The sequence below is a fragment of the Orcinus orca genome, chromosome 1 (genome assembly GCF_937001465.1).
Source record: "Orcinus orca chromosome 1, mOrcOrc1.1, whole genome shotgun sequence".
Taxonomy (NCBI): Eukaryota; Metazoa; Chordata; class Mammalia; order Artiodactyla; family Delphinidae; genus Orcinus; species Orcinus orca.
Window position 1 is genome coordinate 54,938,732 of NC_064559.1, and position 14,320 is coordinate 54,953,051.

The 14,320-nt window shown below is 35.3% G+C and overlaps 1 protein-coding gene across 10 annotated transcripts in view; it reads left to right on the plus strand.

Annotated features, from left to right (window-relative positions):
• Positions 1-14,320, plus strand: part of COP1 (COP1 E3 ubiquitin ligase) — a 290,627-nt gene that overhangs the window by 67,897 nt on the left and 208,410 nt on the right. For 8 of the 10 annotated variants that reach the window (XM_049715673.1, XM_004269788.4, XM_033428138.2 and 5 more), the window contains one exon: positions 11,668-11,736. The exons of the other annotated variants lie outside the window; for them this stretch is intronic. In XM_049715673.1, the coding sequence (XP_049571630.1) occupies positions 11,668-11,736 (69 nt within the window). The remainder of the gene's footprint in view (positions 1-11,667; positions 11,737-14,320) is intronic. 10 annotated transcript variants of the gene reach the window in all.

The window sequence follows — 14,320 nt, forward strand, 5'->3', positions numbered from 1 at the left end:
TTAATTGAAATTTATAGGACATTCCATCCAAAAGCAACAGAATACACTTTCTTCTCAAGTGCTCATGGAACATTCTCCAGGATAGATAATATCTTGGGTCACAAATCAAGCCTTGGTAAATGTAAGAAAATTGAAGTTGTATCCAGTATCTTTTCTGACCACAACGCTATGAGACTGGATATCAATTACAGGAAAAAATCTGTAAAAAGTGCAAACACGTGGAGGCTAAACAATACACTACTTAATAACGAAGAGATCACTGAATAAATCAAAGAGGAAATCAAAAAATACCTAGAAACAAATGACAATGAAATCACAGTGACTCAAAACCTATGGGATGCAGCAAAAGCAGTTCTAAGAGGGAAGTTTATAGCAATACAATCCTACCTTAAGAAACAAGAAACATCTCAAATAAACAACCTAACCTTATAGCTAAAGAAATTAGAGAAAGAAGAACAAAAAAAGCCCCAATGTTAGCAGAGGGAAATAAATCATAAAGATCAGATTAGAAATAAATGAAAAAGAAATGAAGGAAACGATAGCAAAGATCAATAAAACTAAAAGCTGGTTCTTTGAGAAGATAAACAAAATTGATAAACCATTAGCCAGACTCATCAAGAAAAAAAGGGAGAAGACTCAAATCAATAGAATTACAAATGAAAACGGAGAAGTAACAACTGACACTGCAGGAATACAAAGGATCATGAGAGATTACTACAAGCAGCTCTATGCCAATAAAATGGACAACCTGGAAGAAATAGACAAATCCTTAGAAATGCACAACCTTCTGAGAATGAACCAGGAAGAAATAGAAAATATGAACAGACCAGTCGTAAGCATGGAAATTGAAACTGTGATTAAAAATCTTCCAACAAACAAAAGCCCAGGACCAGATGGCTTCACAGGCGAATTCTATCAAACATTTAGAGAAAAGCTAACACTTATACTTCTCAAATTCTTCCAAAATATAGTAGAGGGAGAAACACTCTCAAACTCATTCTACAAGGCCACCATCACTCTGACACGAAAACCAGACACAGATGTCACAAACAAAGAAAACTACAGGCCAATATCACTGTTGAACATAGATGCAAAATCCTCAAGAAAATACTAGCAAACAGAATCCAACAGCACATTAAAAGGATCATACTCCATGATCAAGTGGGGTTTATCCCAGGAATGCCAGGATTCTTCAATATATGCAAATTACTCAATGTGATACACCATATTAACAAATTGAAGGAGAAAAATCATATGATCATCTCAGTAGATGCAGAGAAAGGTTTTGACAGAATTCAACACCCGTTTATGATAAAAACCCTCCGGAAAGTGGGCCTAGAGAGGACTTACCTCAACATAATAAAGGCCATATATGACAGTCCCACAGCCAACATCGTCCTCAATGGTGAAAAACTGAAACCATTTCCACTAAGATCAGGAATAAGACAAGGTTGCCCACTCTCACCACTGTTATTCAACATAGTTTTGGAAGTCTTAGCCACAGCAATCAGTGAAGAAAACAAAATAAAAGGAGTCTAAATCGGAAAAGAAGAAGTAAAGCTGTCACTGTGTGCAGATGACATGATACTATACATAGAGAATCCTAAAGATGCTACCAGAAAACTACTGGAGCTAATCAATGAATTTGGTAAAGTAAGAGGATACAAAATTAATGCACAGAAATCTCTTGCATTCCTGTGCAGTAATGATGAAAAATCTGAAAGTGAAATTAAGAAAACACTCCCATTTACCATTGCAACAAAAAGAATAAAATACCTAGGAATAAACCTACCTAAGGAGACAAAAGACCTGTATGCAGAAAATTATAAGACACTGATGAAAGAAATTAAAGATGATACAAATAGGTGGCAAGGTATACCATGTTTGTGGACTGGAAGAATCAACATTGTGAAAATGACTATACTACCCAAAGGAATCTACACCTTCAGTGCAATCCCTATCAAATTACCAATGGCATTTTTCACAGAACTAGAGCAAAAAATTTCACAATTTGTATGGAAACACAAAAGACCCCAAATGGCCAAAGCAATCTTTAGAAAGAAAAACGGAGCTGGAGGAATCAGGCTCCTGGACTTCAGACTATACCTCAAAGCTACAGTAATCAAGACAGTATGGTACTGGCACAAAAACAGAAATATAGATCAGTAGAACAGCATAGAGAGCCCAGAGATAAACCCATGCACATATGGTCACCTTATCTTTGATAAAGGAGGCAGGAATATACAATGGAGAAAGGACAGCCTCTTCAATAAGTGGTGCTGGGAAAACCGGGCAGCTACATGTAAAAGAATGAAATTAGAACACTGCCTAATACCATACACAAAAGTAAACTCAAAATGGATTAAAGATCTAAATGTACAGCCAGAGAGACACTATTAAACTCCTAGAGGAAAACATAAGTAGAACACTTTATGACATAAATCACAGCAAGATCCTTTTTGACCCACCTCCTAGAGAAATGGAGATAAAAACAAAAATAAGCAAATGGGACCTAATGAAACTTAAAAGCTTTTGCACAACAAAGGAAACCATAAACGAGGTGAAAAGACAACCCTCAGAATGGGAGAATATATTTGTAAACGAAGCAGCTGACAGAGGATTAATCTCCAGAATTTACAAGAAGCTCATGCAGCTCAATATCAAAAAAACAAACAACCGAATCCAAAAATGGGCAGAGATGTTAATAGACATTTGTCCAAAGAAGATGTACAGATTGCCAACAAACACATGAAAGAAGCTCAACATCATTAATCATTAGAGAAATGCAAATCAAAACTACAATGAGATATCATCTCACAGCAGTCAGAATGGCCATCATAAAAAAATCTAGAAACAATAAATGCTGGAGAGGGTGTGGAGAAAAGGGAACACTCTTGCACTGCTGGTGGGAATGTGAATTGGTACAGCCACTATGGAGAACAGTAAGGAGGTTCCTTAAAAAACTACAAATAGAACTACCATACGACCCAGCAATCCTACTACTGGGCATATACCGTGAGAAAACCAGAATTCAAAAAGAGTCATGTACCAAAATGTTCATTGCAGCTCTATTTATAATAGCCAGGAGATGGAAACAACCTAAGTGTCCATCATCGGATGAATGGATAAGGAAGATGTGGCACATATATACAATGGAATATTACTCAACCATAAAAAGAAACAAAATTGAGTTATTTGTAGTGAGGTGGATGGACCTGGAGTCTGTCATACAGGGTGAAGTAAGTCAGGAGAAAAACCAATACTGTATGCTAACAGATATATATGGAATCTAAAAAAAAAAAAAGGTCATGAAGAACCTAGGGGCAACACTGGAATAAAGATGCACATGTACTAGAGAATGGACTTGAGGACACAGGGAGGGGGAAGGGTAACCTGGGACAAAATGAGAGAGTGGCATGGACATATATACACTACCAAATGTAAAACCGATAGCTAGTCGGATGTAGCCACATAGCACAGGGAGATCAGCTCGGTGACTTGTGGCCACCTAGAGGGGTGGGATAGGGAAGGTGGGAGAGAGGGAGACGCAAGAGGGAAGAGATATGGTGATATATGTATATGTATAGCTGATTCATTTTGTTATAAAGCAGAAACTAACACACCATTGTAAAGCAGTTATACTCCAATAAAGATGTTAAAAAGAAAATAAAATGACAGTAAAGGGACTTTTAAAAGGCCAAAGAATGGGAGAAGAGACAATGGCAGCAATGGATGAATAGTAATAGATTAAGACATCTGAGAAAGCTGAGCCAGCAGTGAGGAAGAGCTAGGAACGAACCCTTTTTATATTGTTAAACAAAGGCCTTAGAATTGGTAGCATGAGATAGCTCATACAGCAAAGGCTGAAAACAGGATGATTTGTTGAGGATCTGACTAAGAAGCAGTTGGATTCTCTGATCCCTTCTTGTACAACTCATAGCAAATGATTCTCCCTTTTCTACCTTAAGAGAACAGTAGAATTTTTTTTCCGTGGTGGTGGTTAAAGAGAGACTTTCTGGGCTATTGCACCACAGGCTCACTTAAGGGTGTGTATGGGCTATTTACTGAAGATAGGTAAGTTTACATACTGAATGTGAGCGCTGTTAACCTTATTCCCCCTTTGACGTGTCAACATTAATCTTTGCATGCTTTTTTTGTCTCTGTCTTAGAATTGAGGAGTACAGGTATCTTAGTTTTAGAACCCAGATCTTTTCTGTTATTTTTTGATGAGGGAGCCAGTTCAGAATCAAACTTCCTGTTATAGGTATTATAGCATTTTTCATCATTGTTTTCCTGTTTTACTTTGCATTATTATTTAACTTGATGAATATTTCTAACATACAGAAAAGTACAGAAAATAATGAGACTCTTGACTTATCTTGCAGTTTTAATAAATAGTAACACTTTACCATATTTGTCTTAGGTCTGCCTTTTGAGAATTAAATATTTTTTTATACTTAAAACCCTCTCATCTCATTCCATTCTCCCAGAGTAACCACCATATGAAGTTGGGAAGGATCCTTCTCAAGCGTGTATAAGCTTTTTTTAAACATATACTTGTATCTACAACTGTATATAAAGTATTGTTTGTATAATTTAGAATTTTATATAAAGAGTTTCAAACTGTAGTTATCTTTTTGACCTATGCCTTTTTGTTTACTTTTTGAGGTTCCTGCTGATAAATGTAGATCTAGTTTAATTATTTTAACTTCTCTGTAGTAATCCATTGCATGAACATTTCTATTCCCCTGTTGATGGACATTTAAGTTGCTCTGAATTCATAATTGTGAGTGTCAGTACTGCATTTAGTATTGTTATTCATGTCTCCTTGTGCTCATATATATATACTTAGTGATTTAAGGAGTGGAATTGCTTTTCATAGGGTTTGAATGCCCATTTTAACCATATTAAATATTGCCATATTGCTCTTCTGTGGGTTTGTACCATATCGACACTTGGTATTGTTTTTTAGTTTCTGCCAGTCTGATAGTTGTCAGATGCTTGTGTTTGTGTGTGTGTATGTGTGTGTTTTGTTTTGTCATTTTGTATTTTTTGTATTTCTGTGATTACTAGCGAAGAGAGTTTCTTCATTTGTTTGTTTATCTTGGTTTCTTATTTGATGAATTGCCTATTCATAGCCTATAACCATTTTCCTAATAGATTGTTTCTTTCTTTCTTCTTATTGATTTGTTAGAAGTATGTTTGTGTGTGTGTGTATTTTGGATATTGCTACTTTGCCAAATGCTATTTTGGTAATTGAGTTCTAGTTGTATTGTGAGACTGATTTATATGATTTTAGATTGAGTATTTTTCATGATTTCATTTATTTGTCTCATTGGCTTGTCAGAACATTTTGTTTGGTTTCTTAGTGGTTGCTTTTGGGATTTTAATATAATTGCTATTACATTGTACTTTTGAATAATATTATCCTACTTCATCAGTATTATAAGAACCTTAAAACAGTATACTTCCATTTCTTTCTCAGCCTTTGTACTATTTTTTGTCAAATGTTTTACTTCTATATATGTTATAACCATCCCCCCATAAATCATTATTAATTTTGGTTTAAACAATAAATTACGTTTTTTGGAGAATTTTAAAAAGTTCTGTATATACATGTATTTGTCATTTCTGGTGTACTTCATTGTCTTGTTTTCCATTCACTCTTTCATTCATTCTTTCGTGTGTGTTTTAAAAAATATATATATATATATTTATTTAGGGCTGCATTGGGTCTTCGTTGTTGCGCGTGGGCTTTCTCTAGTTGAGATGAGCGTGGGCTCCTCTTCTTTGTGGTGCATGGGCTCCTCGTTGCAATAGCTTCTCTTGTTGCAGAGCACGGGCTCTAGGCACGCAGGCTTCAGTAGTTGTGGTGCACGGGCTTAGTTGCTCTGCGGCATGTGGGATCTTCCTGGACCAGGGATTGAACCCATGTCCCTTGCATTGGCAGGCGGATTCTTAACCACTCTGCCACCAGGGAAGTCCCCATTCATTCTTTTGAATTCCATCTGTAATTTTCCTTCCACCTGAAGGACAGCTTTTATCATTTCTTTAGTGTAGATCTGGTGATGAATCTTTCACCTTCTATATCTGAGAACGTCTTTATTTACCCTTTATGCCAGAAAGGCAGTTCCAAATGAGTATAGAATTCTAGATTTACTTTTTTTCTTTCAGTATTTTAAAGATGTTGCTCCATTGTCCATTGTCTTGCATTGTTTCAGATGAGAAGTCTTTATCCTCAGAATGAAATGTATTTCTCAGTTTAAAATGTTCTTTTTGTGGTTTTAAGTATTTTGACTTTGATATATCTTGGTATAGTTTCCCCCCCGCCATGTTTCTTGTTCTTGGGGTTCTTTGAGATTCCTGGATTGGTAGGATTATAGTTTCCATAAGATTTGGAAAATTTTTGGTCATCATTTCTTCAGATATTTTTCTGTCACCTTTTCCACTTTGGGAACTCCAATTACACATCTGTTAGGTTGGTTGAAGTTATACCACAGCTCACACATAAACAGTTCTGCTTATTTATGTTTTATCTTTTTCCCCTGTCTAGTTCATTTTGGATAGCTTCTATTTCTGTTGTCACATTCACTACTTTTTTCTATAATCTGTTGTCTCTCCTTAACTTGGAGAACACATATAGGTAGTTATAGTAACTTTTTTATGACTGTATTTGCTTATTTTATTACTTGTGTCATTGCTGCATCTGTTTTTATTGATGGATTTTTTTCGCCTTATTTTGGGCCGTATTTTCCTTATTTGCATGCTTATTAATCTTTTGATTGGATGCCAGAAATTGTACATTTTAACTTGTTTAGTGTTGCTACTTTTGTATTCCTTTACACATTTCTAAACTTCGTTCTGGCATGTAGTTAAGTATTTTCAAAACAGTATGATTATCTTGAAGCTTGTTTTTTTAAGCTTTGTTAGGTAGAGATAGAATAGATTTTTGGCAGTCTCATTGAGTGTCCTACCTGATGCCTGTGTATTTCGAGGTTTTTCTGCCTAGCTCCTGGGATAATGTATTATTTCTGGTCCTTTGTCTGAAATTCATCCATTCATATAACTAGCCTGCTGTTTTGTTGATTAAAGTAGGAATTCTATCTTTCTCATTGCATTTTAGCCAGTAACTTCAATTTGTTTGCTTTTGGTCCATTGAAATTTATTGTGATTTTTTTTTTTTTATGGCTCACTATATGGTCTGTTTTGTTAAATGTTCACCTTCATTTAAAAGCTGTGTTATTTGCTGTGCTTTATAAATGTAGAGTTTGTTAATATTATTCAAAAACTTATTTTCTCCTTGCTCCATCAATTATTGATTGGGGTATGTTAAAAATACAATTTTTGATGGTTTATTTTTCATTGACTTCTATGATTTTTACTTCATGTATTTTGAAGCCCATTATTAGGTGCATACATGTTTAGGATTGTTACGTCTCCTGGATGAATCATCCCCTTTGTCACTATGAATTGTATATGTTTATTGCTGGAAATATACTTTGTTCTGGAGTCTGCTTTTATATTTTCTGATGTTAATATAGCCTCAGTAGCTTAGTTATGACTAGAGTTTCTATGGTATATTCTTCTGTACCCTTTTACTTTTCTTCTGTTGTTTTTATATTTTAAAAGTGTGTCTCTTAACTGTATGTAATTGAGTTTTTAATGCAATCTAGTAAGCTCATTAATTCAAATACTTAAGTTCATTTAAATGTAATATATAATAATTATCAATGTGGTCAGGCTTGAGGTCTACCTTGTTGGTATTTGTTTTCTGTTTTTCCATATATTCCTTATTTACCCTTTCTCCTTTCTTGCTTTCTTTAGAGATCATTGAGTTTCCAGGGTTTCATTTTAGTATAGCATCTTCTCTGTTTTTCGCATATTACTTATTATTGTATTTCTAGTGGTTTCTCTAAAGATTGCAAAATGCCTTTTTTACTTTGCACAGTCAACCTTGAGTTTATAGTATGCCACTTCAAGGACATTGTATTCACAGTCAACACTGAATATACAGTTGACCCTTAAACAATGCAGCTATTAGGCATGCTGACGCCTGCGAAGTTGTAAATCCGCATCTAACTTTATAATCAGCCCTCCATATCCACGGTTCATTATCCATGGATTCAACCAGCTATGGATCGTGTAGTACTGCAGTTTGTATTTATCGAAAAAAATCCATGTATAAGTGGACCCATGCAGTTCAAACGTGTGTTGTTCAAGGGTCAGCTATATACCATTTTATGGAAAGTGCAAGACCTTATAGTATTTCAGTTTACCAAGCTCCTGCCTTTTGTGATTCAAATTATATTATAAACCCCACCAGTTATTTTTGCTTTAAACAGTTTATAGTCTTTTGAAGAAATGATGCAAAAAAAAAAAAAACAGAAAAGACCCTTTTAAACCAAAATATTTACCCTTTGAGATGTCTCCATTTTCTCTTGTAGATCTGAGGTTCCATCTGAGTCATTTCCCTTTTGTCTGTATAATTTTCTTTACTATTTCTTGTATAGATGATAGTTTTGTTCTGTATAGAAGTCTAGTTTTTTTTTTCTTTTAACACTTTAAAGACATATTTTCATTTTCTATTTGCTCCTTTGTTTCTGATGAAATTTTCAGTCATTCTTAATCTTCTTCCCCTAGTGTATCCTTTTTAGCTGCTTTTAAATGTTCTTTTTGACATTAGTTTTCAGTTTGACTGTGATATTCCTAGCTTTCATTTAAAAAATATTCATCCTGCTTGTGTTTCACAGAACAGGAGGATCTGTTTGTTGGACATGTGAACCATTATTTATTCAACCCTGTGCTCTTTCTCCTTTTCCTTAGGATTCAAGTCATATGTTTTATTGTTTCATTTTTAAAAAATAATTTATTTATTTTATTTATTTTTGTCTGCGTTGGGTCTTCATTGGTGCACGCGGGCCTTCTCTAGTTGTTGAGAGTGTGGACTACTCTTCGTTGTGGTGTGCGTGCTCATTGTGATGGCTTCTCTTGTTGCGGAGCATGGGCTCTAGGCTCACGGGCTTCAGTAGTCATGGCACGCGGGCTCAGTAGTCGTGGCACACAGGCTTAGTTGCTCCGTGGCATGTGGGATCTTCCCAGACCAGGGCTCAAACCCGTGTCTCCTGCATTGGCAGGCAGATTCTTTTTTTTTTTTTTTTTTTTTTTTTGGCAGGCAGATTCTTAACCACTGCGCCACCAGGGAAGCCCTTTATTGTTTCATATTATCCCACATATTTCTGATGCTCTGTTTTTATTTTTTCTCTCTCTGAATTGGATTGAGTAATTTATATTGAACTGTCTTTGAATTCGTTATTCCTTTCCTCAGCTCTGTCCATCTGTTCCTAACTTCATTATTTTTTTATTTCAGACTTTTTATTCTTCATTTCTAGGTTTACACTTTGTTCTTTCAGTTCTTTTCTAATTCTCCTTTTTTTCGCTCATTTTGTCCATTTTCTCAATTTTTCTTTTTTTTATACAGCAGATTCTTATTATCTGTTTTATACATATTAGTGTATATATGTCAATCCCAATCTCCCAGTTCATCCCACCAACCCCCCCTTAATTCTTTAATAATATAGAGAAATATTTTAAAGTCTTTTTTGCTCATTCCAGCAAGTGGGTCACCTGTGAATTTCATTCTTTTGCCTGTGTTTTTTTTTTTTTTAATTTAATTTATTTTATTTATTTATTTTTGGCTGTGTTGCGTCTTCGTTGTGGTGCATGGGCTTCTCATTGCAGTGGCTTCTCTTGTTGCGGAGCACGGGCTCTAGGCATGTGGGCTTCAGTAGTTGTGGCTCGCAGGCTCAGTAGTTGTGGCTCGCGGGCTCCAGAGCACAGGCTCAGCAGTTGTGGCACACGGGCCCAGCCACTCCGCAGCATGTTGGATCTTCCCTGACTAGGGCTCGAACCCATGTCCCCTGCATTGGCAGGCGGATTCCCAACCGCTGGGCCACCAGGGAAGTCCCATTTTGCCTGTTTTTTTCTCTTGACTTTTCCTACTTCTTTCCCTGTCTTGTAATTTTAAAGTTGTATTCAAGAGCAGTAAAGAGACTAAAGTAGTTAATACTTTCTTTCTGAATGGTCTTGTCTTTCCCTTTGTCAGGGAGCAAGGATAAGAGACTCACCTCTTTGGTCTAATCAGTAATTTAGCTGAGTTGGTGCTCAGTTGTTGCTTGAGCTAGTTTCAGTTCATTGAAAGTGAAGTTGGGAATTCTATGACAGTCCAGTGGTTAGGATTCTGTGCTTTCACTGCTGAGGGCCTGGGTTCAGTCCCTGGTCAGGGAACTAAGATCCTGCAAGCTGAAGTGGCCATGCTTTTTTGTAGTATGTGCAGTATCTCAGTGAGTCTTCAAATTTTGACTGGCGTATTCTTATCAATCTATAAACATATAGATTCCTGGAATCTTTTCTAGAGTAACAGAATCATATAAAATCCATCCCAGTGTCTATTTTAAAAAATGCCTCAAATAATTCTGTTGCATAGCCAGGTAAATGAAAGTTTTATTAATCTTTCTTATTGTTGTTTCTTTTAGAAATGCTCCACTGGACTCTTTTATTCTTTTAAAATATGTATAGGAAAGTTAGAATTGTAGTTGTTCATAAACCATGTCTTATTGTTATTCCACTTTTAGCTTTTGATATTCTTTTTATGTATATTTATCAGATGTAGCTGAAATTCATTGGTTCATTGTGTACATTTTAATACTAAAAGGTATCTTTTTGTAATTTTATTTAATTTATTTATTTTGGCTGTGCTTGCAGGATCTTAGTTCCCCTAACAGGGGTTGAACCACTCCCTTGGCATTGAAAGGGCAGAGTCCTAACTATTGGACCACTAGGGAGTTCCCCTGTAATTTTATTTTTTGATAACAAAAAATGTTAAACTTATAATTACCATTTATCTATTACATCTTTGTTTCTGTTACCAATGTGTGTTATTTTACCCCCCCCTCCACTTGATAATATTAAAATTTTGTTTTTAAATTTTTGAGTTTAACTGAAATCTTTCCTAGAAATATATTAATTCTCACATCTGTGTGAGTAATTAATGACCAGAAATAGTAAATTAGATTTCTGAAAAGCATGAATTTCTTCCTATTTATTATGTTTCTTACTCCCCTGCAAGTTAAATTCTTATGGGGAAAGTGATTTCAGTGTTTAGAAACTACATTGGCTCCACTATGTTTTTGTTTTTTAAATTAAAAAAAAATTTTTTGGCCACACCACACAACATGTGGTATCTTATTAGTTCCCCAACCAGGAATCGAACCCCCACCCCCTGCATTGGAAGCACAGAGTCTTAACACTGGACCACCAGGGAAGTTCCTCCACTACAGTTTTTGTCTTGATGTTTTATTAGTTTGGTTGGGGAAGAGAAAGCCAGGACAGATAACAGAATTGCCATTTCCGATAAATAGTTTTTTCTGCATGGTCGATGAGAAATGTAGTTGAAAACACCCGTTTACCCGTTTTTTTCAAGTTAGTTTTAGGGGAAATGGCTTGCTTTTAAAAATGCCAGTTAGCAAGTGGAAAATGACTAAATAGAAATAAGAGACTAACTTAAGTGGATGAGTTAGGTTGCTTCATACTGATTATACTGTGGTGTTAAAGAAAACTTTGAACTCAAAGTTATGTTTTTAAAAGAACAATTATAATTTTCTATTATAGGAATCACATGCAGCCCAACTACAGATCCTTATGGAATTCCTCAAGGTTGCAAGAAGAAATAAGAGAGAGGTATATTATTTTGTGTATTTTACGTAATGTGTCATTTACTAATGTTGACTCTTCCCATTTTTTTCTCCATTTTTGTGAAGGCATTTCAGGTTAAAAATTTTATTTAAACATTTAAAAGCATTTGAGTTTTCAGGAGTTTTACTTTTTTTTTAACTTTGTTATTTTAACTTCTTTTACATTTACAACTTGATATTTTAAAAATCCCTTTCTGGAGGTGTGCTAAAAAGTTTTCTATAGGAATGAATATAATAATGTTACCTCAAAGCTATAAAGAATAGATAATAGAATTATCAAATGGCAGCCTAACTTTCACCCTGAAAAGAAAACGTAGGAAAATTTAGATAATGAAGTCTTAAGTAGAGAGGGTTACAATTTTCCTATGATTAAAATACATCTTGGTGGGGGGAAACAAGTAAAAATATAGCTACCTATTTAGAACTTGGAAAGTGTAAGTCATGCAGGATAACTAACAGATAACTTTTTATTAATAATTTTATAACAGAATGTCCTAATTTAACATTTATAAGATTCCTCAGTCATTTCACAATAGTATAAAATATGGGAAAATGAAAGGCAAAATCCTGTGTTCTTGGTAGCATGCTAAAATAACTTTGAAAACTGTTTTATATTTAAATTACCAACTGTTATATTTTTACTTTCAGCTGTCTAATTAGGACATTTTTACTCAAAAAAAAAACAAACCTTATTTGTTAGGTTCCAGGCCATCTTTATTATTATTATTATTATTATTTTTTTTTTGCGGTACACGGGCTTCTCACTGCTGTGGCCTCTCCCGTTGCGGAGCACAGGCTCCGGACGCGCAGGCTCAGCGGCCATGGCTCACGGGCCTAGCCGCTCCGCAGCATGTGGGATCTTCCCGGACCGGGGCATGAACCCATGTCCCCTGCATCGGCAGGCGGACTCTCAACCACTGAGCCACCAGGGAAGCCCCATCTTTATTATTTTTGGAAATAAAAAGATGAGAACTTGTTTTGATGAAGTACTTTAAGTGTGCATTGCCAGAACTTTACATTATCTTAGTTTGATATTTCTGCTTTTTTTGGACTATTCATGATGTCTGTTTTTAACTTTTTCTTACTTTGTTCAGATTGGATTTTTCTGTGTTATGCTAGTGTTGATAGCTAAATGTTCTTTACCTGGTTTATGATTGTATGTTTCTTTAACTTTTACTGAGGTAGCAGTTGTGATTTTAATGTTTTAGTATCTATTAAAAATTATCTTCAGTATGAATTTGAGTTTTATATATTCTTCTTGACTTTTAATTTTATTTTTTTGGTGGGTACTTTAACTTCAATTTGCATAAGAATAGCCTGAGGATCTTCTTAGAATCCAAATTCTGATTAAGAGGGTGTGTGTTTGAGCCTGATAATCTGCATTTCTAGCAAGCTGCAGATGATGATGCTATTGGTCCGTGGACCACACTTTGAGTAACAAAGCTGAACATTTTATAGCATACGGAAACAAAATTATTAATTCAGTATGTACACTCAACCGTCTTTGCTATAGCAAATTCTTTGAAAAGTGATAATTTTTTATATTCCGTACATACCTTCTCTCCTTTAAAAACAGAATGTGAAATTGCTTTCCAGTAGTTTTATGTAGTTCTTTTCACCTTCGACTTTGAACTCATCGAGTGAGATTTGGTACATAGGAAATAACCTGATAATGAATCAATTAAGTGAACAGTCCAAACATGGATATCTGGGGGTTAAATGAAATGGCTGATCACTGTGTATGATCTGAATTATTTAAGGTTTTCATTAGCCTCTGAGGTTTTTCATACTTCTCTAGTGTCTGTTAATGCTTGCAATATATTTAGATTTGAAATTTTCTTAGGTAAGAAGGATGCAGCATATAACTATAAAATAAACAACTATGAATGTTCTGGGATTTTTACTAGCAAGCTGACAAGTTAGTCTGCCACAGTTTCATAGATGCTGGCAGAAGACATGAGACTTCTGGGTTGGAAATAAAGTCTTGACTACTCATGGCATACCTGGCAGCATCAGCTTCATGACCTGCAAATCCCTCAGGGGCGGTTTAGAGATGGGCCTTGGTAGATTCTGCATATATAATGGATATATATTACAACCAAAGAACCTTGAACTTAGGAAACCCCAGTCTTTTAAAGGGGTCTGCTAGCAAATCTGTTCAGTCTTTGCCCTGCAGGGAGACACTATTTTTATTTTATTGATCAGAAAACAAATCTGCCCCCTCTCCTGGAGGAAGTCAGTATTTCTGTCTTGCCAGGGTGTTCACTAAACAGACATCCTTGAAAAGATAATTTGGAACAAAAGTTACCAAAAGATGTGCAGAAATGGGAGAGATCAGTGGAGAATGTTTCCCAACGATAGCTCGTCCTTCTTATATTAATTTGTTCTCTCTCTGATGCAGTGGCCTCCAATAGCTTCTTCCGTGATATTGCCTTTGATCACATAGCCCTTAGTATCAGTGTTCCTATATTTTTGTTATTATGTCTGGGTTAATTGTGCTTTAGAATTTTTCAACTTGAGTTTAATTTGAATCTTACAAGATCCTTGTGAATGATAGATTTTTTTTCTCT